Source organism: Arvicanthis niloticus, chromosome 13, assembly GCF_011762505.2.
Source record: "Arvicanthis niloticus isolate mArvNil1 chromosome 13, mArvNil1.pat.X, whole genome shotgun sequence".
NCBI lineage: Eukaryota > Metazoa > Chordata > Mammalia > Rodentia > Muridae > Arvicanthis > Arvicanthis niloticus.
The window spans coordinates 40795209-40819412 of record NC_047670.1 but is presented as its reverse complement, the minus strand read 5'-3'; the positions used below and the strand labels follow the sequence as shown (position 1 = coordinate 40819412).

Sequence of the window (24204 nt, the reverse complement as noted above, 5' to 3'; positions counted from 1 at the left end):
CAACCTGTATTTTAAATGCAGACTCCAGAGAATAATTAGGCCTTAATTCTAGAGAGGACTCGGATAAAGCTGTTTACAAATCCCTTGCCATTCTTTTTGAGATTCGATTTCAGAAATGAAAGGTTTCCTTGCCTCTCATAACCAGCAACAATGCACAAGCAAATTCAGAACCCCTGGATGCCTGAATGGCTCTATAATTAGATGGAATTTTCAGTCTGATGCTATAATGTTTATGTATGCCGAAAACAAGTGAGCACTGGGGGACTGCAGTAAAGACTCTAGGAGGAATTCTATGTGTAGCACCAGCCCCAGCTAAGAAAGCCTATCCTATAGTGAATACTCTTCATACATACCCTTAAATACCTTTAATAACCTAAACTTTGCCATGAAGAGAAATAGAATGTGTCTGTTGCCTGCTTTTATTACTCTATTCAACCTTAGAGACTTCTTTAAAATATAAGGCTAAATTTCCATTTTTGTAGGTTTTTTTTAAATGATGCTCAGAATAGTTACTTAACTCCTTGGAGGCTAAGAGGTACAGGGTCCATTTTGAAACTAGTTCAAACATAGGAGCTTTTTGTCTTACGCCTGAATTGCTCTGCCCATCTTTCAAGTCATTTCCCCTTTCTTAGAAAATTCATAAAAACATTACTTAGGACTTTTGCTTGCACATTTTGGTAGTTTTCTGTGAAAACCCTTACCTATGATCTTCAGTGTGCCCTCCTGACTGCCTGCTCTCTTAATGAAAAACACAATAGTGAAATATATCACAGAGCATTGCTTTTATAGATTTCCAAACAAAAGACCATGCAAATCTGTGCTGACAGCTGGGAAAGACCAAGACAAGAAACCATGTGGTCTTCATACTTGCTCTCTTGAATCTTCACTTGCCCTGAAGACTGTCCTCAAATTCCAGTGTGAGACCTCTGTTCTGATACAGGGAAACACAAGTGTACAGCATGAGCACAAGTATGAAAGGAGACGGCATGCCCCTTCTCTGGAGAGAAAACAGAAACATGCCATGCTTGGAGCCATGAGTGAAAAGTCCCTTTTCTAATATGCTGTTGAAGATAGCAAGGTCATTCACTCTCTACATAGAAAGCCCAAGTCAATAACTGTTCACTAAATACCTGCACATTCATACATATTTCTTGAATCATGGAAGAACCTGAGAGTGAAGCTGAATCCTACAGGATGAACAGGCATGCCCCATTATAGTCCCCACAGAAGCAGTACTAATATAGTCAGGCATGATTATATAGCCCAGGCTACAAAGCCAAGAGCCATTCTTCTGGTCCCTGAATAGACCCTGCAGTGGTTGCCACTTAAGACTTTGATCTCCTGGGTATCTGTAAAACTTGCTCCTCCCAGTTTACATTTGTGTCACCCCTGGACACAGATCTTTCTTAATCTCAGCAGTTGCTTTGTATCATTGAGACAAGCTAGCTCAGCAGTTGGCTTTTCTTGAGGAGCTGCCTGACAGAGTGACCCACCCACCAGCATTCTTCATATGCATTTGCTGAGTGAGAGTGGGTACCATAGCCTTCTCAGGGAGTGTCTCTTCAGCCCATTGGTGGGACGAGCCTCTATCTCACAAGGAACTCACTACTCTGCAAGCCTCCTGTACCTATCTAGAATTTCCATGGACATTCCTTGTGAAGGTGATCCATAAACTCAAAAGAATAGTTTTTAAAATTCTAATAAAAGCCAAGGCTATAGGATTATCATTTCCTAGCCTTCCTCTTACTTAACCATGTAAAAGTGAAAGCAGTCCAGCAAGCACAAAAAATATTGTACAGAGACTTTTGTACCCCCTCTTTGGAGATGAGGATATTGGAATACTGGACCCCAAAAGAGATTAATTCCTCCAGTAACCTAATGTTGGAAGAGAGACAACATAAAGTCTGGGCCATAGAGAGCATCTCCCAGACAAAGACAATGATGGCCAGCTTACATATAATAACTCTGACCCTCACTTAAACTTCAGCCTTACTTTCAAATTTGGTAGACAGACTTAGGCAAGGGGTGGGGGTCAATAGGTCTCTTCCCAGTGTGGCCACATTGAATAACCCTTTATTTTTTGCCTTTCATTGAAAATGTAGTTGTTTTGATTGGCTTATGGAGAAATGGTCGCTTTTGAACATAGACTATAACCCCATGTCCAGTAACAAAGGGGAGCTGACATTTCTGGTTACTACCTCTCTGTAAATTTCCTGCCCCCCCCCATCTCCCACCAGATACCATGGTGAGTGTAGCTGACCACATTCCTTCCAGTCCTTTTGAGTCCTTCTTTCTTTGTTCAAGCCCACTAGCTTTATTACAGATTGATCTTCAACCTTGCTACTCTCTGCTGTTCACATTCTCCTTAGACAATTCTCTCAACGACAAATCTTTAACCATCTCCTGTTCACTTCAGGCACAGATGTCCACAACTATCCCCATTACTGTCACTACAGTACCTAACTGTCCACAACATATTTGCAAACAAATACCAAATATTCAACTTTCCTCAAATCATTGCACTTGCTATATTTACCCAGTTACAATGGTAAAATCAGTGTCATCCCGTGTTTTCATGTATGCACACCCACATAGTACTAACTAAATTGTCCTCACAGCTTTCCCTGAACCTTACTTCTCTGTATTCTTCCATTGCTGAGTCCTATCTCCACTGTCCAAATCTTCTTCTAAACAATTCTTCAGTTGTCTTTCAAATATGCATGTTTCCTACAAGCTTCCTACAAGCTTTCCTACAAGCTTCATAACATACAGCAACTTCTGTCCAGCTTCACAGCCTTACAACTTTAGTTGTATGCTGGCTTGTTTTATATCAACTTGACACAGGCTAGATTCATTTGAGAGATAGGAACCACATTTGAGAAAATGCCTCCAAAAGATCTGACTGTAGGCAATCGTAATTTTCTTAATTAGTGATTGATGGGGAAGGGCCCATCCCATTGTGGGTGGTGCCATTCCCTAGGCTGTTCCTGGATTCTATTCAACTGATCAAGCTATAATGAGCAAGGCAGTAAGCAGCATCCCTCCATGGCCTCTGCATAAGCTCCTGCCTCAAGGTTACTGCCTTGTATGAGTTACTGCCTTGACTTCCTCCAATGATGAACTGTGATGTGAAAGTATAAAACAAATAAACCCTTCCCCAGCTTGCTTTCAGTCATAGTATTTTATTATAGCAATAGTGAGCCAAACTAAGATAGGTCATTAGCAAACTCCAAACACACTGGCAGCTCTTGTTCTTCTGCTACCTTGATGATATTCTTCCTTGTAGCTACACTACAAGAAAAAATTTCATTATCCTACATGGACAAAATCAAGTATTAACTACTTCTTGAAGCCTCCCTGGGTTACCTTTCTTACTTTCCAAATGATAGCTGTTTATGACTTGTTATGGATCACAGCATATCATGCTATTTTGTCCTTTTTATATCCATATTCTCTAGGTTACAATCCTCTAGAAAGTATAGAAGATATGTTTCTTTTCATCCTGGTATCTTGATGCTTACTTTATGCATGAGAAGAAAGCTTACTAAAAAATATGTGTCATTATAAACCTCAGAAGCAAAAAGAATACTGGAAACATGAGCATATCACGGTCCAAAGTGATTATAATGGGAGTGGAGTAATATAACAGTAAGGACTTTAAGTTCTAGCTTCAAAACTCATCAACTGAATTACCCATGAAAACTACCTTCCTGTGAGCTTTAAATACTTGTCTGAAAGGGGAAATGACCTCTTGATTTCTTTTGAGGGATGAAAATGAGATATCATTAGAAAGGGGGCCCCATAGTGCTAGCACATAAAGATCAATCATTATCCAGGCAGAAGGAGGTTAAGAGATAGTGTCAGTAAACACAGTTGTTCAAAGCACTAACGTCTGGAAGATCTTAAAGCAGATGATTTTAGTAGAAGACAGAAACTCTCTAGCCTCTTCTATAAAAGCACCCTTTAATAACTTGCAACAATTTGCTGGCTGGGGCATAAGAAAACAAGAGATGCAAGTGTAGATCACAAACAGACATAAAACAGAGGACAAGGAATCCAGCCCCCAGGACAGTGTACATTCTTGGTAATGAATTGGTTGATAAGGAGAGAAAGTAATCAAAGACATTTCCAAAGACAGAAAATTACCAGCAGATTCCTATGATGATGGCAACATCGGGACACCCTGTGGAGTTTGCAAAAGACACAGGCTTCCATTGGAAAAGGTCTCATGAGATCTGAAGTCTATTGTATAAATGTAGACGGATTGAGATTGTTGGCAACTTAAGAGTGAATACTTACTCATTCCCTAAACTACACCTCCTACCTATAGATCAAATAACATATAATATATTCCATGCAAACTATAGTAATCATTAACCCAACTGAATATTGATTTATGAGTAGGAGAATAGAATGAGAAAGAATCATAAAACCCACCATGAAAGGGAAAAGAATGTGGTAGGCATCTCCCACAGCTAGAGTAATGACTGATCAAACTCTATGGTGTCGTATCTTAGCAGCAGATGGCCTATAAAAAGGGCTGCAGTTCAGTAAGTAAAGTAGTTACCATACAAGTATGAGTGAGGATTTGAGTTCAGTTCCCCAACAATGGCAAATGCCATCCGGGAATGGCAAGACACCATAATTCTAGCACTCAGGGACAGAAGCAGAGGCAGGGCATTCCAAGAGCAACCTGGCTACTTGGGATAAGTGAACAGGTAAGACATGGGTTCAAGTGAGAGACATTGCAATATATAGGAAGAAAGTGGGTCAAGGAAGACATCTGATGTCAGCCTCTGCCCTCCACACACATATGTAGATATCTACAACCACATACCACACATTTGTACATACAAGCATGCAAATGAACATAAAAACTTCATGCATACCACACATACATATTCATGCCAGAAATATAGACAGATAAATGGATGCATAGATAGATAGATAGATAGATAGATAGATAGATAGATAGATAGATAGATGATAGATAAAGATAGATAGATAAAGAAAGATAGATGAAGGAAAGAAAATGGAAGGAAGGAAGGAAGGAAGGAAGGAAGGAAGGAAGGAAGGAAGGAAGGAAGGAAGAAAAATATGGGGAGAAAGAGAAAGAAAAATGGATGTTTCTTACATAGGGTGAAGAAAGAACATGAGCAAGGTTTCCAGGACCATTGGGAGGGGATGGAATGGCCTGTGCCAATATGACTCACATTCTGTGTTTTCTGCAGGCTGATGCCTATGACGATCCAGTTCTCCATCCTGATCATGCTGCACTCTGCCCTGGTCCTCATCACTACAGCAGAAGACTATAAGTGTCTGCCCCTCATCCTCCGCAAAACCTGCTGTTGGATTAACGAGACCTATCTGGCCCGCAACGTCATCATCTTTGCTTCCATCTTGATTAACTTCCTGGGAGCCGTCCTAAATATTGTAAGCATCCACCAAACCCCTCAGTCTTGTGGTATCTACTATAGAGTCCAGAATCAAGAACTTTATGGAACCAGCAACTTCTTGTGTTGCCCTGCCTTGGTACCTTATCTTTATGTGCCAGTCAGCCCCAAGCTCAGGGACGGACAATAATGACCCCTGTCAGAACTCTGTGTTTTTCTGTGGGGAAGCTATCTTTAACCCACCAGGGGAGGTGAGTTGTTCTAAAGGACCTTCATAGGCCTTCAGTTTCTATACTGTCAGTGGCCAATAATTTATAATGGTAAATAAAAATCATCATTTATTTATTAAGTACCAGAATCTACCTGCTATGTGCCATGCACTGAAGGAGCCCTATCACGCCTTTTTCATACTTAATAACCCACATAAACTCTATGAGGTAAGTCTCATTTATCCCCACTTTACGGCTGATGCAACTGAGGCTCAGAGATATGAAATAACTTACTAATAAGGTCTGTCTGACTCCATGACCCATGCTCATCTAATATGCTAAAATACATCTCTGGGTGGAGGGCACAATGGGGAAATGAAAATGATATAGCTGTCACTTATTGAGTACCTACTATGTGCAACAGGTGGGTATTATTCTCCGTATTTGATGGATGAGGAAACTGCATTTCAGAAGGGTTGAATGTTTTGTCTATGACTTTCTAAAGGTTCATATGTGTTAGGGCACATAGAACTCAGATGAAACTCCAGCTGCCGTAATATTCATGGTTGTTTTTAACTTGATTATCTACATTTCAATGGCTTCATTTCCTCTGTATAGTCAGACCATGAGAGTAACATGTATATGTACAGTTCGTGTTGTCTATGGTCCAGGCAGCTAGGTTTAAAGATGCTTGATCTAACCCTAGTCATAACCTTGGCATGTAGAAACAGTCTGTTTGAAGTATCATCTTATGGATAAAAGTATCATCATGCCTTTTGGGTCCCTGAGCATTCAGTGACCAAAGCTGTAGATTTTTCCAGTTGTTGTCATCTGACTTGGAGGCTCAGACTGCCTCTAGCTCATTGTTTAAGCTCTATAGTTGACCTTGTTACAAAAGAGTCAAGGGACAGATAAAGGGAAAACCATCATCCCATGATGTGGTTATCTGACAAACGTTGTATAGTGTGAGTCAATTGAAACTGATGCATGTGAAGTTGCTGGTCTGCATGAAGTGAGGTGGTAGCTAGGATTTGAACTCTTAATAAGGTAGATTTGCTGGGGGACAGCATTTGGAAAAGACTCGGATGGCTCTAGGTTGAGATTATTGCATTATTGCTGTGGGAGGAAGCTAGGAGGCTTTGGAGTCAGATAGACCTGTGTTCAATTCTCAGCTCTACCCATCACCAGTGTGGTGGCCCTGGTCAAGTTACTTTACTTCTCAGAGTTTCATATTTCTCGGTTGTAAACTGGGGATAACAACAGCAGGTACCTCACAAGATGATTGCGGGGTTTTTTGAATAAAGTGTTTGGCACAGAGAAGGTTTTCACCCAGTAGCTGTGACACTGGAATGCCTTCAGCAGAAACATCTACCCTGGGAGATGTCCGGCACTCCAACCTTAAGAGCCTTTCTAGAAAACATGCCCCTTTAAGTCCCTTAAACTTTCCCAACTTCAGATCTGGAGACAGGCAGTGTATTCACCCAGGCCTTTTTCCCCAGTATCCAGCTCTCTTCTGTGCCCCACAAACACACTCCAGTGTCCCAAAGCGACAGGCAAACAGCCATCTTAACCCAGTTTTGTGACTAGCTTGCAAAAGCTTTTTCTGAGCCAGTGCTTAGGAGTGAAAGAAGCTGGTGCCTCCTCCTGGCAGGCAAGGCCCCCAATCCTTCCTATCCTTGGCTTTTGGCTGGAGGCCAGCAGCAGCTAGCACACTGCTCCACTCCCAACACTCACACTGACTGTTGTTCCTGTGTCTTTTTGGTTTTTGTTGTTCTTCTTCTTCTTCTTTTTTTTAATTCGCAGCTGTGGTGTGATTTTGACAAGTCGATACCCTTGAAGAACCTGACTTTCAATTCCTCAGCTGTGTTTACAGATATCTGCTCCTACCCAGAGGTATTTATTTGCAAGCTCCCAGTGGTGAGAGGTGAACATCTCCACCAGCTCAGGGGCACAGAGTGGCCAAAAGGTCTTAGAGACAACTCCAGAATCCTTTTTCCTTCTGTCTCTTCTTCCTTTCTTTCTTCTCCCCTTTCCATCTTCTCCTTCCCCCATGCCTTCTGCTTCTCTGTCCTCTTTCTTGCTCTGTCTTCTGCATCTTTCCCTTAACTACCCTTCCCTACTTTCCTCTCCATTCTTCTTCTTACCTTCCTTTCCCACCTTTCCCACTATCCATTGATCTATTTCTTTTATCTCTTTCTCTCCTGATAATTTCATCCAAAGTCACCTATAAAATCCTGTAGAAAAACATTCAAGGGTCTCTGTGATTAAATAAATTTGCTGCTCCAGCAATGTTAAAGGGGAGGGAGGGAAGAAAGAAGGGGAGAAAGAAAGGAAGGAAGGAAGAAAGAAAGAAAGAAAGAAAGAAAGAAAGAAAGAAAGAAAAAGGAAGAAGTAAGGAGAATTGAAAATACATAAAGAAGGATAAAGAAAATAGAAAAAGAAAACAAATACAAAAAACTGCAGCTAAATTTAAGTCAAAATAATAGGGAGAGTTTCCAGAGAACCCCTGAGTCTGAAGACATCTCATTTAGGTTGCCTGTCGTCACCATGCATGTTTAGCTCTCCTTTGGCCACAGAGCCACTTACTAATCCATGGGCTTCCAGGTCAGTCTATAAGATCTGTTAGTCTAGACCTCTAATATTAGCATAGAGATTCTATGTCAGAAAAGACAACATCTGGTAGCTCTGGGAGACTCTAATTAATCTCATATTAAGAGGACCACAGGTAGGCTAGTTCTCTAAAAAGTGTCATACTCAGAGAGTTCTTCAATGTATAAGATGACAAAAGGCTCTAGGTGATCTCCCTGGGCCTAAGAATTGGACTGAGAATCATTGAATCTTCCATGTAGCCCTATGAAAGAGAGGCTATTAATGCTACCATGTTATAATGATAAAGCTAATATTCAGAGAGTAGCCTGCTCGATTGTGATCTTACCTTCTGCCTTGCTTGCTTCCTCACTCCTTCCTGTCCTTTCTTTTTCTTTGAACTCAATTATAATGGCTTGGTGCTGGCACTTGTACTATATAGCTTCCTTAGTCTTTATTCTAGTCAGAGGAGGAGAAAACAGACTCTTCCTGGGGATGTGCAAGGATAGATGAGGAAAACCACACAACCTGGTTTCTCCTCAATACATGAGGCTCAATGTGATATGATTCCAGCTTCCTGTTTTAAAACTTCTTGTTTTAAAGAGTATATAGGGTTCCCCAAAACTGGGGGGAAAGGAAAGCTAAGATATGGATAGTCAGAGCTGGTCTAAGCTGGATTTCACTTCCAATCAAGTCAATCATTACTTCCTCTTGTCTGTTTCCTCATCTGTGAAATGGGAAAATGAATACCTTGCTGTCAATTTAATTGGCAAGTGCTAGTTTCTGGCATGTATCTAGCATGAAGCCAGTTTACATGGTATGCTAATCTGTGTCTCCCATCACTCTAAGTCAATTTTCTATACTTGGACATACATCTGAGCTTCAAATCTCAGGACCATAGCATTCATTAACTTTTTTTAAGCTCTAAGAAATGGGTTGTCATGCTTTATGGTGGCAAAGTTTTGTCTCTATATCTCAGATTCCACAAATATAAAATAAGGATAAAATTAATTCTCACTAGAAAGTTATAAAAATTAAGTAAAAAACATCCATATAAAGTTACCATTCTATTATAATACATATATGAATGAATGATTTGGAAGGTTAAATATAATGTTTATTTTACATGCTGAATAATACATGTTACTTCAATTTTTAAAAGTTAAATACTTAAGGAACTCCTGGAACAAAACAGGATTTACATATTAAATGTCTTACACTACATGATTATTACCTGTTTAAAGGTCTTGTGTGCACTATCAATATACATTATAAATAAGCATACTCAAATGTGGAAATGTGTTCATACATATACTTTAAAATAGAAATCATGTGAAAAGATCAAATGAAGCTAAAGTGGAGACATAGAACCATTCCCTATAACTGATCTTACTCAGTAGTCCATAAACTACAGTCAAAGAACGAATTCTTCAGTGTGACTACCACTTGGCTTGACCTACAGTTTGCCACTTCAATCTGTATATCTAGCTCCCTTTCTCTAAGCTCTGTCATCCAAACTAAAAGAATTTAGACATTTGGAAAGTCTGAAAGCCTAATCTAACTCCAGGAATACACAAGGGTCTGTCCTCAAGCAAAACATGCCATTTCTCTGAGCCTTGGTTTCCTCTGATATGGATATAATGCTTACATATCACCCTGTGAGAAACCATGCCTAGCTTAAAGCATGCTACTAAATTTGGATGATCTGTTCTAAACACACAGCTGCTACATAATGCAAAGGGTAATAATAATAATAGTTTAGCTCCATATTGGAAGCCTGTCACATACTGAAAAAGAGTGAAAATAAAGAAAATTGGGGAAAAGATGTTACAACTGAGGAAGGAAAACATGTCAGTCTATGAGATGAATGTAGATCACATATGTACAACCAGAAGGTTGTCATTTTTAATACCTTATTGTGCCTCTCAGAAGGCTCAGTGGGAAAGCCTTCTTTCAGAATCAAACCTGTATAATTTGGTTTTTTTCTACCCCCAAAAATCACTGTTTGTAAGAGGGAGTGTCTGGGGCTTGTTATGGTATGAAGGGTCCAAGAGAGCAGGTTCTCCAGCTGAGGTTTGGCTCTCTGTGTCCTGCCTCTGGGAGTCACTTTCTTTAGTTGACTCATTCTTCAAGCCTCTCCATCCTGCCTCATCACACACACTGGGGGCGTCATCTGAGTACCCACACACCACTCTTTGTACCTTGATTTATTCAGTTAGGACATGTTTCAGACACCTTCATATTTATACAGTTTTTAAGGGTAGAAGACAAATATTGTAATGTTACTATTAAATTACCTAGACACCACCCTCAGAATAGAACCTACTGTTTATTTAACGATGTTTTAAGGAAAGGAAGGCACCTTCTGATGAATCACAGGGCAAGATCTCCATTTCCCCTTGGGACACATAGAAACAAGTAAACACAACACATGAAACAGTAGCTTTCAAGATACTGACTACAAAGCAATGAAGAAAGTAAGTCCCAAGAGGTAGGAAGCAAATGGAGTGAACCCTGGCATTGTGTGAGCTTTGTTCAGACCAACCAGGATGAAACACAATGATTTCTTGCCTTTCCAATAGACAGATAAGAGTCAGGAGAGAGCAAGATGGCCTAGAGGTTGTAGAAAATACCATCATAGAGTAAAGGACTGATTGCACAGAGAGACTCAGAGAGCTTCAGAGTATCCAATCAGCACAGGCAGAGGAGAAACTAGTGAAACAGAATAACCATCAGAATTAATCAGTACCTGCAACTCACATGGGCTGAAAATAGTGTGTGTCACCTCACAGGCTAAAACACATCACAGTCTACTAGACACTTGACAGTGCAGGGGCTACAGCTGTGGTTGCTTTAAATGTCTATTCCTAGATTGTATTCTGCTCTAATTCTTTCTTTAAGAAGTTGTGAACGTAAATTCCAAAAATGAAACTATGTGATTTCCTGTGATTCCATTATATTCCAAAATGAATCTTGAGAGCACGCATAGCAATTTAAAAACACATCTAGGATTTGAGAAAATAAAGCCACTGAGACTAGACTCCAGTCAATGGTAACTAGACATTAGAAGGAAGGAACTGTGTTTGATAATGGAGAGAGGAATCAATGATGGGAAATCAAGACAGAACTGGCTGTGTATGTAAAATTATCAAACAGACGATAAAATAATTATAATTTTATTGCATATGTTTTAAAACCTGAAAGATATATGTTGAGTCAAAGCCGAATGTTTAGAGGTAAATGCTAGGAAATGTGAGATAAAAACCTTACAGAAGGAAATTAGTAAGATTAGACATTGGAGACAAAAACAAAATTGGTGACAAAGAGCAAAATTGGTGAAATAACAATAGGAGTATAGAAAATAAATTACTAAATAAAACAGGCCTTAAGACAACACTTAAAAAAAAAACATTTTAAACAATGTAACACCTGCATAATTTGAGTCCTCCCTCATGAAAAGAAACAAACTAAAGAACTAACCAGCACCTTTTTTTCCAAGTTTGATGAAAACTATAAATCTAAAGTGCCCTAAACAAATACCAGACACAAGAAATATTAAATACACATACAAACACACACACATGTGCACAGGCACACACATGCACACACACACACACACACACACACACACACACACACACACACACACACTACTTCTTTCTTAAGATAACTTGGCCCAGAAACAAGCTTAGATATGAGACAGGAATGCCACATGCACCTGTGGTGACCCCTAAATTATGCCATCTACATTGCTTGAACATTCATGGAACCCAGGCTGAGGTTCAGCGGGAGCAACTCCATGCTTTTTCCTGCACCTTAGACCATGCTGGCTGTGTGATCGGGAGTTGCTAAAGATCAGACTGTGGATATGAGTCAGTCCGTATTTGGACTATTCCCTTGAACTATGGTGACCTTTGAAAACTGCCTTCTTAATTTCTTTCCTTCCTAAAGTGTGAGTTGAGAATGACATAGGTTTGGGCAGAACCCAAACAGAGAGTTCAATCTTCTGAGTTGTGTGTGTAAATACTCAATTTCTCCTCCAGTTGTGATGGTGTAGTTATTCTTGCTCCTCTTATAAAAGGAAAAATATTGTGTGTTGCCAAGGTAATTTATGGTACACTATGATAGTGTCATCACATGCATACTGTGCCATCCAAGCTGAAGCATAGCTGGACCTTAATTAATAAGTCGTGATTAACGAATGCATGCTTTGGTGTGATGAAGTTTGTTTCATGCTGACAAAGTCCTTTATGATTTGTCAAGTCCTGTGAGTCCAAGATTTTCAGACTTGCAGGAGTTTGCTTTGTTCAGGATTTCCCAGGCCAGTGTGTTATCTGAGAGATGAGATCTTTGAGTATCCAGAAATAGATAACGTCTCCATGGACTATTCCTTAGAACTGATGAAAGATCGTGTCTAAACTTGAGTCGTGTTAACTGTTGAATAACATGGGGTATAATAGGCTATTTTTGGAGTGCTTTACATAAAATGTGCACCCAACAAGTGTAGGATTCTACTCATGGAGTCTGTGCTTCAGCAGCTCACCCCTGAGACAATATACATCCCACCTCTGTTAAACGTGTCCTATTTTATGTTGAGTTCATTTAACATTGGGGCCTCCCACTGCCAACTTTTGTGATTGTACATCTAGTCACTTCTCATTCTTCATTCTGAATTACCTTCCTGTTCCTCAGTGTGAGATACACTGCAACATCCAAAAACGGTAAAGGTCAAAGTATCTTATTATCATGCATAGATATGTCTCATTCCTTGTTCCTAAGACAATCATGGATTTTTCCCAGGACAAATATTTTGTAGCATGTATAATTATACAATTTATATATTAACAAATGCTGTAATAGAATGATTTGATACAGTTTCCGACAGATTTTAAACCACCATTTTCCAAGAAGTCCAATTCTACAAATGTATAATTATATATGATTTATAGTTTAAATCAACAGGCATAATCCTGTGCTGTGCTGAAGGCAACCATGAAGATCCTTTGGATCTATTTTCTTCCCCATATCCTGTGTTAGAATGGAGCATCCTGGAAGTTTCTCTGGATAGAGAAAAATGTGCAGAATGAACTCTTCTGCTTCTTGTCTCTCTACACATGGCTTCTTGCACAAAGGCTTCAGAGTGACCTATATAGAGATCTCGCCCCCTAAAAGACCTTAGTGGGCAGCTGAAGATAGCTTATTCTCCCATTAGTACAGGGATTGGTACTTGGGTTTATTAGAAAAAACAGACAAGGCAAGAGAAGCATCAAGCAAAGGCCTTAAGACAGAGGCAGTGTTTGACTCTCTTCTTAGCCTGCCCCATGTACCAACATAGAGGGGGTTGTCCTCAGTGAGAAATCATCTGAGACACTAAAGGTTACATAAGTGAGTTAGGGTCACTTAAGAAATTCATACAACTCTCAGCTCTCTCCCCACCCATATAAAAGCTGCTTTTGTATGTAATAGAAGAGAGATGAAAATTTGCACAGGAAAGCTATAGTATTATCAAATCCCACATTCCCACCGGAATCACACTCATGCAAACTGGTCATATCTAGATGACAGAGACACCTCTTTCTAGCTTCAAGATCATGAGCAGTTTATTTGGCGCTATGGCCGTTGGTTTCTTAACCTATACAATAAGAGCTGTGAGTCCCATCCTGAACACTTTCGCTGAATACTTCAAGAAAAAAAAAACATGTACAGATTTTGAAATTGAAATGGGACTTTGACAGTATGAATTTTACTGCTCACAGTCTAAACCCAACACCCTGAATATGCCAGGGTAGTTCCGTAAAGAAAGTAAGTGAGGTGTTTTCTACAGAATGTTGAACGCTGACTGTGTAGACACGGGGAGACTGACGCCCTATTCAAGTTCATAGGCGATTCCAAACTTGCAATTTGAGAGGCAATGTTCAGCACAGACTGGGAGATGTCTCTGCAGGGTACAATGAAGGTTGGGGTGCTTCTCAGAGGCCACCTGATGTGTGAGGAGGTACAAAGCTTGCTCACCCAAATGAGATTTGAACATCAGGCCCCTGAGGTGTGAGAGATGGGTCTAGAGAGTGAAAGGAAAAGCCTGTGAGCTCTGCTGGGTGCAAGACAGAAGAATTTGAAGGCTTGGAGAGTAAAGAAGGAATTTTCGGTGAAGAATAACATGGTCACATGGGTGTTCCAGAAATTCTGAGTAGAGAAAGAAGGCAAGTGTGTGATTAGAGATGCTGAAGCCCAGAAGCAGGTTTAGATGGAACAAATGGAGGGTAGGGGACAAGACTGTTCAGTAAATAGAGGCACTTGCAGCCAAACCTAATGGTCTGGGTTCAAATCCCATAATCCACCTGGTGGAAGGAGAGCCCCAACTCCCACAAGTGATCCTCTAACTTCCATGTGTACGTTGTAGCATTCATTCATGTACACATAAATAAATAATAAATAAATGTTTGGGGGGGACGTATAAAAAACTGTTCCCAAGCTGCTTCTGAGAATGAAAACAAGAGAGATGGTAGAGAAAGCTGGGGGGTGGGGGGGCATGATTGGTTTAAGGTGTAAAGCAGAGCCTAAAATCTAAAGATGTCTGACTGTGGGACATGGGAAAGAAGAAGGCATCAAAGACAAGACTGGGAAGCTGGAGAGGTGGCTCAGTGGTTAAGAGCCCCGGCTGCTCATTCAGAGGACTGGGGTTCTAATCCCAGCACCCACGTGCAGCTCACAGCTATCTGTAAATCCAATACTACAGAATCTGACACCGTGTTCAGGCTTCCGTTGGTATGCATGTAGCCTGTATGTGTGCAGACAGAACACATGAAATACTAAAATGATACGAAAGTATTTTTACAAAGATGAGGCTGAATGTGAAGCTGGTGCCATTCAGAGTGACAAGGAGAAGAGACTCTGGGCAGGAGGAGGGAGGGTTCAGTTTGAATTCCTGAAGCTGAGTGGGCAGCAGAGCTAGGAGAGAGACCTTAGAGGTTCCTGTGAGCCTGAGCACCCTGACCACCTGTGTTCTCTGTTTGCAGTACTTTGTCTTCACTGGGGTGTTGGCCATGGTGACCTGTGCGGTATTTCTCCGGCTTAACTCCGTCCTGAAGCTGGCTGTGCTGCTCATTATGATCGCCATCTACGCCCTGCTGACAGAGACCATCTATGCAGGGCTCTTTCTGAGTTACGACAACCTGAACCACAGTGGAGAGTAAGTGCCCACCACAGCGCTTCTGAGCCCAGCTGTCACGGAAATGAAAACACTGGGAAAGTGACAGTCATGACCAAAACTGAGGAATCGGCTTGTCATGAACACATTCCAGCTTAAACACCCGTCCAGCTTACAAACCTAAGGGACAATCTCTAATTTTCAACATATGAGCTATAGACTAATTATAATAATTATTTAAAACTCGGACTATGTTGGATGTGGTAGCTCAGGTTTCCTCCATGCCTAATAATTAAGTTCCTCAACATTAGCCATTCTAAAGCCTGTGGGATCTAGTTTTAATCTAACTATAGCAATATTGGTTAAAAAGCAGCCGCTGTGGATGGAGCCATTTTGGACCTTCGTTGTCATCTCCGAAATTTAGAATAATGGAAGAAGTAATGTGTAAGTCAAGATTCCTTAGAGCACAGAGCCTGAGAGCCAGCTTAAATGCTGATACAGTTCCAGGACAATGAGAATGAGCAGGGAGGCAATGGCAGAGAAGAGGGTGAGAGTTAATAACTCAGGCAGTATAAGTTGTCAAGAGATTCAGCCCATGCCTTGGAAGGTCCACTCAGTCAGCTATCAGAAGTGTCAGCAGGGATGGAGAAATGTGCCTCAGAGTGGAGCAAGGCAGAAGAGTATGTCTTCTGGCTCCTTCGCCCCCCTTTCCCCTTTCGACCACAACACTTCAATCTCTGGATACATTTCTAAGGACATCGCTTGATCTACGCAATAGCCAGTGAATCAAACCAGACTTTGTCTGGGAAATAGTAGTAAGAACCGGACATCAAATACCAGGCTTCGTGGGATCAAGGGTAGAAAGCATATGTGTCTAGCTAGAATAAATGTCTAATATTCTGAGAGGGTAAAGGGCAAGAAAATCCAATAAATCTCCCAAAGTGTCTAGTCTGCATGTCCATGAGTCAGCCCTGAGCAAGAGCCATCAACCATGTTTATTTCAGTACCAAAGAACAAAGACTATCAAACATTTTTCAGATTCCTTACCTAGAGCTAATCTCATCTTTCTCCCAAGAACAAACAACTGTTTTGCTGAATGAAGAGATTTTTGTTGTTATTTTTTTCCATTTTTATGCATGTGTGCTGCATGTGTGTTCACATGTGTATGAGTGCACATGTGTATCACATATATAGGTGAAGGCCTGAAGTCGGTGTCAGGATTAGTCTTCAATAGTTCTTTTACCTTATTCACTGAAGCAGGGTCCCTCAATAAAATCCACTGGCATGGCTGGTTTTACTATCCAGCTTACTTATGGGAACCCCATTCTCTATGATCTGAGGCTGGAATTACAACCAGGCTGTTGTGCAGCCCAGTAATTATATGAGGTTTGAGGCACTGAACTCCAGTTATTGTGTGTGTGTGTGTGTGTGTGTGTGTGTGTGTGTGTGTGTGTGTGTGTGTGTGTGTGTGTGTTAAATGTTTTAAACACTGAGCAATATCCTCAGTCCACAACACTGAATGTATCCATTCCAGTTGTTTATCATCTGCATCTATGAAATCCGATGCTGTTTTTATACATGTGTTGGCGTTGTCATAGAGCATTGTCTTTTTAAGATCCACATCAGTTGATATCTATAGATTTAGCCCATTTTGCCTGAAATCTCTACATACTCTATAATGTCAATATATCAAAATATAATTTAATCTTTTTCCCTATTCATAGAAAGTCAGGCTCTTCCTAATTTTGTTTGTATGTGTTTCTTAGAGCTTTATAGGAAAACACACTTATTGGGTTGTAGGTTAATAGGATTCACTACTTGAAAACAATATCACATTGCCAAATTGCTCTCCAACATGATTCTAACAAGTTTCCTCTTACCAGTAATTGCCCTGTTGCTCTCCCCTGCCTTTGCTGCTCTTAGACCTTTGAAATCTCGCTGGATTTGTGGATGTTCTCTTTTGGTATGTGTATGGCATGCATGCATGTGTTTAAGTGTGTGTGTGTGTGTGTGTGTGTGTGTGTGTGTGTGTGTGTGTGTCTGTGTCTGTATGTGTGTCTGTGTAGTTCAGGTACATACATACACATTCACACACTGAAGTTCAAGTTGGCATCAGATATTATCCTCAGTCTCAGTCTTCTATTGAACCCAATCTGGTTAGACAGTTTGACCCTGGGAATGCCTGTCTCTGATTCCACTGTCTCTTACTCTCTGGTGCTGAGACTACAGCTAGCCACTCCTGTACAGCATTTTATAAACCTCAATCTGCCTATTGGTAAAGGACAATATAAAACCTCTGTCTGCATTGATCAGCAGGGAACTGTCATCACAACATGTCACGGACAGGACTGAGTGGCTTCTTGGTCAGGATTTCTTTTCTCACTTGCACCTGGCCAGCTTCTTGCTAAACTCTCCAATAAATACAATGAGAAGAAGGCTGGGACCTCTTCCTTTTATTATAAGCACATAGGTCCTATTGGTTCAAAGACTTCATCTGTCCTTAGCAATCTCCTTTTAGATCCTATCTCCACATACAGTTATACTGAAGGTTGTGGCTTGAACCAATGAAGGGGAGACACAGTTTGTTCCATAGCGTTGCCCCAGGGCTACTGTGACTTTCAAGCGTGCTTATCACATAGAATGGTCATTCTTAGTCTCACCTCCTTCTGAGGAGAGATGTTTATGGTTTTATCATTGTTATTATTGAAAGCACTCTGAGGAAAAGTTAGTAACTTCTAAGTAAGAATTGTAAAAGCAAATATAATCCCAAACTCAGGTCAAATCCTGCTCTCAACTACATCCTCTCTAAAGGTCAGCATTAATTGATCTTGTGTTTCCTCATTCTCTGCTACTAATAGAATTAAGTTAGAAAGAAATGAAAAGCACAGTTGGCCTCAGTCTGAGCTGAAGTATAAGTCAGTGATATTGCATCCCACTGGCCATCAAAGGCCAATACGGCTTACCTAGTGCTTTAGCCAGAACATGCTTAGTTCATGCTCATTCAGGACATTTCTTCAGCTTGCTCCTCATCTCTCCTGAGAATGGCAGAGGGATTATAAAATGTGGAAATCACAAAGAACAGTGGGTGGGGCATCCTGGCCACTTTGAAATTGGGGTGGTCCTTGTACCTGAGACTATTTTTCTCTCATCTGCTCATGACAACCTTCTGTCTCAGTAGATAATGCCGAACCCAAAATAGTGGTGGTTTCCTCTTTGTTGTCGTATCAGTCACTAGACACTAACCTTCCCCAGCATTCTTTCCCAGGAAGTGCTACAGTGAATTGCTTAAGAATATCAGTTTCTGAGTTAAACTGCCTGAATTCTCATCTAAGCTTTTCACCCACCACGTGTGTGAACTTGACTGAATTAATCTAAAATGATTCCAACTTCTTCAACCCTTGCTGTCCTTACCAGAGAAGTGAGAATAACACCAGTTCCTTTTCTACAGAAAAATTTTTTAAAGGATCAAACCTGGAAAGCATTGGCTTATTGTTAACACTTGTTATTAAACTTGACCTCTCCCTTCCACAAACGTGAGGATTCTAAGAAGTTCTTCATTTTCAATTCAGGACTTTGTTCCCTAGCTGGTCTCCCAGCCTCTATTCACAATGAACCCATTCGAAGCCCATCTTGTCAACACCCATGCTTTCTTCAAATACTTCAATGACTCCCTGTTGCCTTTGAGAAACTTAAAGTTCATTCATTTACTGGGGATAGCTGAACTCTCCTTCCTCAGACCTGTACTAGACTCTTCAGTTTTACCTCCTGAAACTCTACAAGTTATATCATAGGATAGACTTAGGCAGTGGGAATTCATATATTCTTCCCCAAATGACCTTCCACATATACCTCTTCCTGTGTTGATGTGTCTACTTTTGGAAGTGCAACCCACAGTTCTTAAGACGTAACTCAAGGATTATCTCCTTGGTGACAGCCTTAGTTGTTAGTCTTCACTTTCTACCCCAACACCACATTAACTTCTTCATGTGGCAGTCATTAATTTCCATGTCTTCCTCTTCCATTACAACAGGTGTTGTAGAGGACAAGGAGCTTCACCAGGGTTCACATTCTCGTTATTTAATAGTAGCTGGCAATAGGCTTTCAATTAAGTATTTGCAGAATGAAATATGCAATGGAAATGAAGGAGTACTTAAAAGAAGCATTAGCTCACTTGGAATCACATAGCTATATTGATTCACGCTAGGTCTACACTCACCTACAATGCCTGCAATTTTGTGTCACTGTTGTCCTTAAACTATGTGTTCTTCACCCTGTAAGCTCAGCTTTGTACTTATTTGCAGTGTTTCACAGATAATGCCACTCCACTTGGCCACACCGTAGACCTTGTTTTGGATCGTTTACTATCCTTTTCTTTTTATAGTTTGTATTTATATATACATTACAACTGCTAACCAAAAAGTCTACTTATGTATCACTTACGAAGTTTTGTTGGCATCTTGAAATAGAGGCAAAATACTTGAATCTGCCTAGGCATTATAATAGAGATCAGAATGTATAGAATTAAGTCTGTCTCTTGCTTCTACTCAACAGCAACCAAATTTATAATTCAGAAAAGCAGTACTCTCCACTCAACTTTTCCAATTCTAGCAATAATTATCCACTCCACTTAATAATGATGATCCCGGAAAAGAGTCGCCCTCCGATGTCCATTTTGAGTCCTAGAAATAACAATGATGGTGTCTGTCCTATCCTCTCCTTCCAGAAGTACGTTAAAGGCATTTATTTTACTCCTTGTAATATGGACAAATCCAAATAAAGGCATTTAGGAGATTTACAATCTCCTAAAATTTACCACCTATTGTTGCAAACTAGGTGCTTACAAACAGAGCAAGTTTTATCTCTCTCTGCCTTTCATTTCTACATTCATCTGTCCCATGTACACATGAACACGTGCTGTGTTTCCTAACTGCCAATTTTCAATTTTGGCATTTAGAGGCTAACTATGAGTAAGGAGTATCTTGAAGCTTTCCAGGCTGCAAAGAAGTTATAGCTAACAAAATCATCATTGCAAGATTGATGATAATCACTGAAGACATTTCAGACACAAAATTTATAGTGCCCACAACTGAAAATAAATTGGAATAGATGAAATCAAGAAAAACGACACATGAAAAAGTATTTGGAAAGAACAAGGGGAAGTTGGAGTTAGCAAAACCTAGGTGCTGTGGGTCTCTGGAGCAGATCCACTCTGATCTAAATTGTGATCTATTTGATGTCTGTTTGCAGTGAGAATTCCCAGTGCTTTCATGCTCTGCTGTTGCCATCTTTAAAATCTTAGGAAGTTTTGTAAAGAGCTCCCTTTACTTTTGTTAGTTTTACATACAGACTAACAACAGCAGAAAGAAAGAAAGAAAGAAAGAAAGAAAGAAAGAAAGAAAGAAAGAAAGAAAGAAAGAAAGAAAGAAAGGGTTAAGATTGGCAGGCAGCTAGTTACCATGTTCATTTAGCAAGACAACAATCAAAGATTCCCCCTAAGATTTTCCAGCCTTTGACTATCAATCAGATTTACAGTACCAGGCATGAATTCTTCTTTTGGAACAGACTTAAAATCTAATAAGAAATGTTTAGTTGCCCCCATAACAATAATGACACTATTACACCCACTGGGCACATCTTGTCTTTCAGTTGGTACTATAGTTCATGTGACTCACAGCTCTGTAAAGAGTTGATGTCTTTTCTCCCCCAGCTGTCTGCATAAAAACTTCTGACACTGTGAAAGCTACCTGACATTAGGGAAGCTTTCAGCTCAGTTTCAGCTAAATGACTCTATATCCTGCAACCAAAATCTTCATCAATAGAGTCTTGTCATCTGGTTAGAAACTAAGAAATAGCAACAGCCTATAATTGCTTTGGGGGACCCCATGACCAACAATTCTTATATAGAGGTATCCCACATCTGAGACTACAACTTTTGTTTAGTAACCTTTTATGGGTAAAAGCCACATTATCTACTCATATAGAGTATACCCCTTCAAATTGTTTTTTAATAATATATTTTAATTAGCTTACACAATAGTGGGAATCAATTTGGCTTTTTAAAGACATTCTTATTTTTATTGAACCTACTGAAACCCCTCATCTCTGTCACTTATCTACCCATATCCTCTTTTAAATCTTTCTACCACCCATATACTAGCCCAGGAGTGCTACTATTCTCCTCCAGGAATGTCCTTCAACAACACAGGTCCTTGCTAGCTTCCTGGCCTCAACAAGCACTCCAAATTAAACACAGAAATCTAAAACTTCAAAGCTAAGGTTCTCATATGAGCACTAACATGAAGTGTTTGTCTTTCTGACTCTGGGTTACATCCCTAAGAATATTTTCCAGTTCCATCCATTTTAATGCAAGTTTCATTTTTATTTAGTGCTGAACAAAATTTCATTATACGTATGTACCACATTTTTATTATCCACTTATCAGCTGATGGACATCTAGGTTGATTCCACTTTCTAGCCATTGTGAGTAGGGCATCTATGAGAATGGATGTGCAGGTATCTCTGTGGTCAGTTAACATCATCTGAATTGACATGAGACAGCAGGGTATATACGTAAAGTGTCTGCTTCAGATATAATACAAGCTTTCACCAGAAAAGCCTCATTATACCAATGAGTCAGCACCAGAATAAAAGTAAATTTAAATGGGATGGTTTATTAATAGTTTTGTGGAGGAAAACAGAAACTAATAAATACAAATTTGGAGAGGAAGAGTCATTTGAAAACTCAGAGCTTTGCACCTAAAATCTGGGTTCTGATAGTGACAATGACACAAGTGAATATGACCCATTGACCTCTTTCATCTGGGCTTTAGTCTCGTATAAAATAAAAGCCTTGCAAAGGGTATTATATTACACATGATCTGCATAATACAGAATAAAATGGATTTGTAAAATTAATTGCAATACATCTAATTATATAAACCTATTATTATGATTCTCTATGTTAAGGGAAAAAGTATCTTATAAAACAATATAAACATTATAGCCTTAAATTTTTAGATAGATTTTTACAAAATGTATAAATAACATTTAAAATGGATTCCAAAACAATCTTAGTTTTCTCTGAATGGTTAGCTGTCTTCTTTAGTTTTCAGATTTACTACAGCTAGCATAAATGCTCCATTAGTGAGTCATACTCACATTAAATATTAATTTTTATAATGCATCAAATGAAATTATCCCTAAAGATTATGGTGGTCCTGTGGATTTCATTACTCTACATGCGTTTTCAATTAACAATGTCACTTTCTCATAGGGATGTTAGAACTACCTCAGCTATTTTATTAATGCAAATCAATATCTCAAATTTTCCTTGGTATTAAGTCTGTGAAACTCAGTATTAGGCAAAACTCAATAATATGAAATACATTTCAGCCATTTTACTCTTAGTATGTTTTTCAAAAAATCATGGGAAGTACAAGCTCTGAATTCAAGATAAGTTCTTTTGAGCTTTTTCTCTACACGATTGGGTTTCTATTCATATACTTTGGTCTCTACACAAGTTTTTTTTTTTTTTTTTCATGTGACGTACAGCTAAACACTCAAAAATTGTTCATAATTTTCTTTCATTTTTTTCTCCTGAGTCTAGTCTAGCTGTGTCTCTATTTTTAGTTCATTGCTGTTTTCAAAATGATTCAAGAAGTCTCCATGTTGTCTCTTGAAAATGTGTTTCAAATGATAAATTTCTTGGCTGAAAATAAGTTCTGTGCATCACAAAGAAGAGGATATCTGAAGCACCAGGCAGTGCAAGAGTCGGAAACAGATTGACAGAATCCAGGGGAGGTTCTAAACATAGGACATCTCTTATGCAAATGAACTAATGTGAGCAAATGATTCTTTAAAGCAACACATCCATAAACAAGATTTGTGTCAGAGGCTTCACAGAGTAGTGAGAGGAAGGTATGGATGAGGAAGCATGCCAAACACCTCACCACTTCTGTTCATTTCATCATCATGGTTAAGGAGATAAAACACTGTAGAGTCATTCTTCACATCTGAATGAACTGAGGCTCAGAGATATCAAGTGGCTTTTTTGAGGTCAGAAACAGAGCTGAGCCAGGAATCTGGATCACCATAAAAGTTCATTTCTTTAATATTTTTCTCAGCAGCCCATAAACATCAAAGACCAGAAAAGCATGTGACAGTAAAGAAAGAAAATTACAAAAATATGCTTATCTCCTCAAAATAAGCACAATAGTATAGAATTTGTGGTTGGAAGAAAGGGAGGGAGGGAGGATGGATAGATGGATGGATGGATGGATGGATGGATGGATGGATGGATCTCTTCAATACATGGATTATAGCCCAACCGTCTTCACCTTAGCACTCTTGTTGGATACTTCTGATAAATTCAAGCAGTCTCCCTTACTATGTCTTCATATGTCCTCAAACATGACATTTTATATTTGCTTATTAACCTGAGGCTAGAGATATGTAAATGCCACACTAAGTCATATATTCTTAAATCTACAGCCTGGCTTTCTTAACTATTTCCTGAACACCCTGACTCTGTTAGTTACTCTCTCTTTTCAAACAATGTCAGAACAATAAGAATATATCTACCTTAATTACAAAATTGTCTATATATTTGATTTTTGCACTAGTGAATAGTTTCGAGATCAAGGAAAATGTGTCTTCTCCATTTCTGTATCTCAGCAGATGTTGGGATATAGTAGATGCTCAGTCATTATGTGCTTCTTTGGGATTATAGCTGAAAAACAACAATAAAATCTGCCATTATCGAGGGGGTTCCATGGTGTAATGGTTAGCACTCTGGACTCTGAATCCAGTGATCTGAGTTCAAATCTCGGTGGAACCTTAACGTTTTGATATTCAGTACATCAGGATTATA

The 24204-nt window shown here is 39.6% G+C and overlaps 1 protein-coding gene and 1 non-coding gene across 4 annotated transcripts in view; both read left to right on the top strand.

Moving 5' to 3' along the window:
• Adcy8 (adenylate cyclase 8) overlaps positions 1-24204 on the top strand; it is a 215879-nt gene that overhangs the window by 163467 nt on the left and 28208 nt on the right. For 2 of the 3 annotated variants that reach the window (XM_034516539.2, XM_034516537.2), the window contains 3 exons: positions 5232-5433; positions 7406-7495; positions 15205-15377. In XM_034516539.2, the coding sequence (XP_034372430.1) occupies positions 5232-5433; positions 7406-7495; positions 15205-15377 (465 nt within the window). The remainder of the gene's footprint in view (positions 1-5231; positions 5434-7405; positions 7496-15204; positions 15378-24204) is intronic. The other variant, XM_034516538.2, reaches the window with a different exon arrangement.
• Positions 24100-24171, top strand: Trnaq-cug (transfer RNA glutamine (anticodon CUG)). Its single transcript has one exon. It is a non-coding gene; the product is annotated as a tRNA-Gln (tRNA).